This window comes from Sphaeroforma arctica (genome assembly GCF_001186125.1).
Source record: "Sphaeroforma arctica JP610 unplaced genomic scaffold supercont1.3538, whole genome shotgun sequence".
Taxonomy (NCBI): Eukaryota; class Ichthyosporea; order Ichthyophonida; genus Sphaeroforma; species Sphaeroforma arctica.
Genome location: NW_014037020.1, coordinates 1 through 3,335, shown reverse-complemented (window position 1 = coordinate 3,335; position 3,335 = coordinate 1). Strand labels below are relative to the sequence as shown.

General features: G+C 46.5%; 1 protein-coding gene across 1 annotated transcript; it reads right to left on the bottom strand.

The window, feature by feature from the left end:
* Positions 1 to 584: 584 nt before the first annotated feature.
* On the bottom strand, positions 585 to 863 carry SARC_13646 (hypothetical protein; the record flags this gene model as incomplete). Its single annotated transcript, XM_014292224.1, has 1 exon — positions 585 to 863. The coding sequence occupies one exon, from the start codon at positions 861 to 863 to the stop codon at positions 585 to 587; it is 279 nt and encodes a 92-aa protein (XP_014147699.1).
* Positions 864 to 3,335: the final 2,472 nt, after the last annotated feature.

Genomic DNA, 3,335 nt, shown 5'->3' with positions numbered 1-3,335 from the left:
AAATACATATATACTACAAACACAAGCACGCTTATATATATATATATATATATATTGTGAGTACTTGTTGGCTCATTGTTACACGCACACTACAGTGTATTACTATTACATAATACAGTTCATTAGAGTAGTGATTTAGCTTGTGTTACCCTATGTGCCACACAACACTTATGTATACTCAAATTTTATGACCATGTGAATTCACATGTGTGAATTCTCATAGAATAGTGATGTCACAAATATTCTGAAAACTGATGACAGTCCTGGTCGGCCCAAATCCTGGCCAAGATTTTGATCGGCCAAAACCTAACCCTAAACCCCTAGTGCTCAGTTCACAGTCAATCACAACCCCCCGCTACGATTGCGTGTCGGCATAGCTAGCATGACACGCCGTCGTAGCCTTACGGTGTCGGAGCACAGTCGCCTAGCGACCCTGCCCCGTGTACGTCAAAGAAAAAGAAAGACAAAATAAAAACTACCTGTGCGCACATCGTGTGTGCATCAAGAGAGGCTTACTCTTCACCCCCACTTGGGAGGTGGAGTTCGTCCACCCTACCTCACCCTTGAGGATTTCACTACGGCAACTAACGATGACCCGGCACTTCCACCCCATCCTCGGACAACTGCAACTCGCCCCACGCCCGGAGGCGTCCTCGCCTGTACGTTCCCGACTGAGCAAAGGCAAAGCACCTCTCCACTTGGCGTTTGAAGTGTGCTTTCTTCTTCTCATCCGAGAACATGCGCTTCAACAGCTTGTTGTATCGCTTGTGAAGCTTACCCTTAGACCCTGGTACCAACGGTGTGTAGCACTCCAGGTCCGTCTCGTCACACCACATCTGCCACCTGCCCCAGACCGAGCTCATAGCAGTAGACTACGTACGCTCCTTCTTGGTTCGACGAAGGCAGTGTCCTATTGCCTGCTTGTACCCGTCCTTCTTGTCACAAAGCGGCGAATGGTATAGGAGCCAATCCTCGTACGGACCATTCGGGCGATATCGCATGGACGTCCTCGCATATGCTTCCTTCGTGAGTTTTCCAATGTGCGGTTTCAGCTCCGCCCTAAGAAACTTGCGATGAGTGCCGTCCGCCATACCCACCACATGAGTGAGTGGAGCCTGCACTGACACCACCTTCACTGGGCCACCCCACCTTGCTGACAGGCCGTGTGACTTGCCTCGCAACCGATACCATACTTGCGAACCAACTGGCAACAACAGCACATATTCACGCCTGATGTTGGCAGGAGTCTGCTGTTCCAACTGAGCACGACGGTTCCGCACTGCTGCAACAGCATCGTGGACCATCGCCTCTGTCCCCTTCTCCGATTCCAGCAGCGACAACACCCGATCTTGTAGCTCCAGTCGCTTCTGACCGTTGAAGTCTCTGCCCGTCATATAGAAACAGGGCGAGAAACCCGTGACCGAATTACGCGTAGCATTGTAGATCCTCACCATCTCGTAAACCAGGTGCAACCAGACATGCGGAGAATCATCTGCTGCTTCTATCTCCCTGCGCAACAAGTCCTTCATCGTCCTGATAAGGGTCTCTGGTCGCCCGTTGCTCTGATGCCGATCCACCGTGATCCAGTGTGGTTCTATGTTGCGACGCTCGCAGAAGGTCGTCACGTCCCCGTTCTGAAACTTCTTGTCCGCGTCCATCACCAGCCGCGCCGGTAAATCCCACGCTAAGACTTGCTCCTCCATGAAGCGAACCACAGCCGGGCCGTCCACGTTAGGACCAAACACCCTCGCGAATATCTTGTGTAAGATTCTGTCTATTGAGGCGATACTAATGCCTGATAAATAAATAAATAAACGCGTAGGTAAATTCTAAATATCGTGTAAATATCAAAGTAAATAAACGAAATGAGACATTTAGTAAAGTTAGGTATGCCTCGTGAAAACAGCAATACTCTGAGGGATTGTGAGGCTGAGACATTGCCTATATATAATCCTCTCAGTACTGTTTCCGCCGAAGGGATTTTATTTAGTGTTTTGTTGTCGCTCTATTAGAAACTATGGTATGTTTCATCGGGGCGAATCCGAGAGACTCATAAAGTCCCATCTTTAGAAAAGAAAATGAAAATTACTCTTGATGTCCTTAGTTATTGTCTTAACCACTAACTTGCCACTATCAAGAATTACCGACTTAGCCTTCATTAGACTGGCACATCTGGTTGGCTGATCGGGGGACCAACTAGGTAACATTAATAGTCCCTAGAAACCTATATTCGGTTGAGCCATCTCGCTACCGAAGTATTCAGATGTAAATAAATTTGGAAAGTAAATAAAGTTCTATTAATAGAACTAGACCAACTCTTTATGTTTGGTATTTTACTAAGGCGTTTTAATGGCCTCGTCCAAATATCTGATATCTAAAATAGAAAAGGTATTAATTAATAAAACCATTAAAAACCATTTTAGGAAACTTAAGTTCCTCGTGCTATTAAGAGTACATTTAGGAAACTTAAGTTCCTCGCACTATTAAGAGTACATTTAGGAAACTTAAGTTCCTCGTACTATTAAGAGTACGTTTATAATTTGCGTACTGCTTAAGAGTACGTTTATAACATAGAGTCTAATGTGGAGGCCCGGCATATTACACAGCCCTCACTCAGCTTTGAGACCCATGAGAAGCAAGTTACTCACTCAAGCTGATTTTGGGTCAAAAAGCGAGAAAGGAAAAACGGGTCGAAACTTTAAGTAGCATAACATATAGTTAAGTTTCTCAGGCGGAGAAGTTAAGCGTTCTCGGTTACCCTGTGAGTTTTGGGCTTAGGTCCGGTAGGTCCGTGGTGGTCGACTGGACGTTTCTTACGCTTCAAAGTCTTAAGCACATATGAAGGATGAGCATTAAAGCTCGGGATAAATGCTGTAGACGGATAAGTTTTAACTTCCGTTCCTTCAGACGCGTACCCACTTAAGGTGGTACGGCCAATCATCTGCATCATCCGTTAATGCAGTGCGCAAGAAGAACTTAAGTCTTCTACGGCGCGTTTCATTCGCACCTTGCGTTTGCGGTTTATATGGCACACCTCTCTTATGGCATATGCCTAATGCGAGTACTAGCGATTCCATTACGTCATCGCAGAACTCACTACCGTTATCAGTGCACATAATACCCGGCCGCCCATGGTCAGCAAAGACTTGGCAACATAATTCTGCCACGGTCTGCGTATTCTTATCCTTTAATGGATAGATCAAGTTAAACCGTGACGCCACATCAAAGAAGTGGCATACGTAACGGTCGCCTGTGTGCTCGGACGTGGGCAGGTGAACCAGATCAATGATGACCCTGCGCCAAGGACATCTTCAGTCACACTCTTAAGCGGTGCG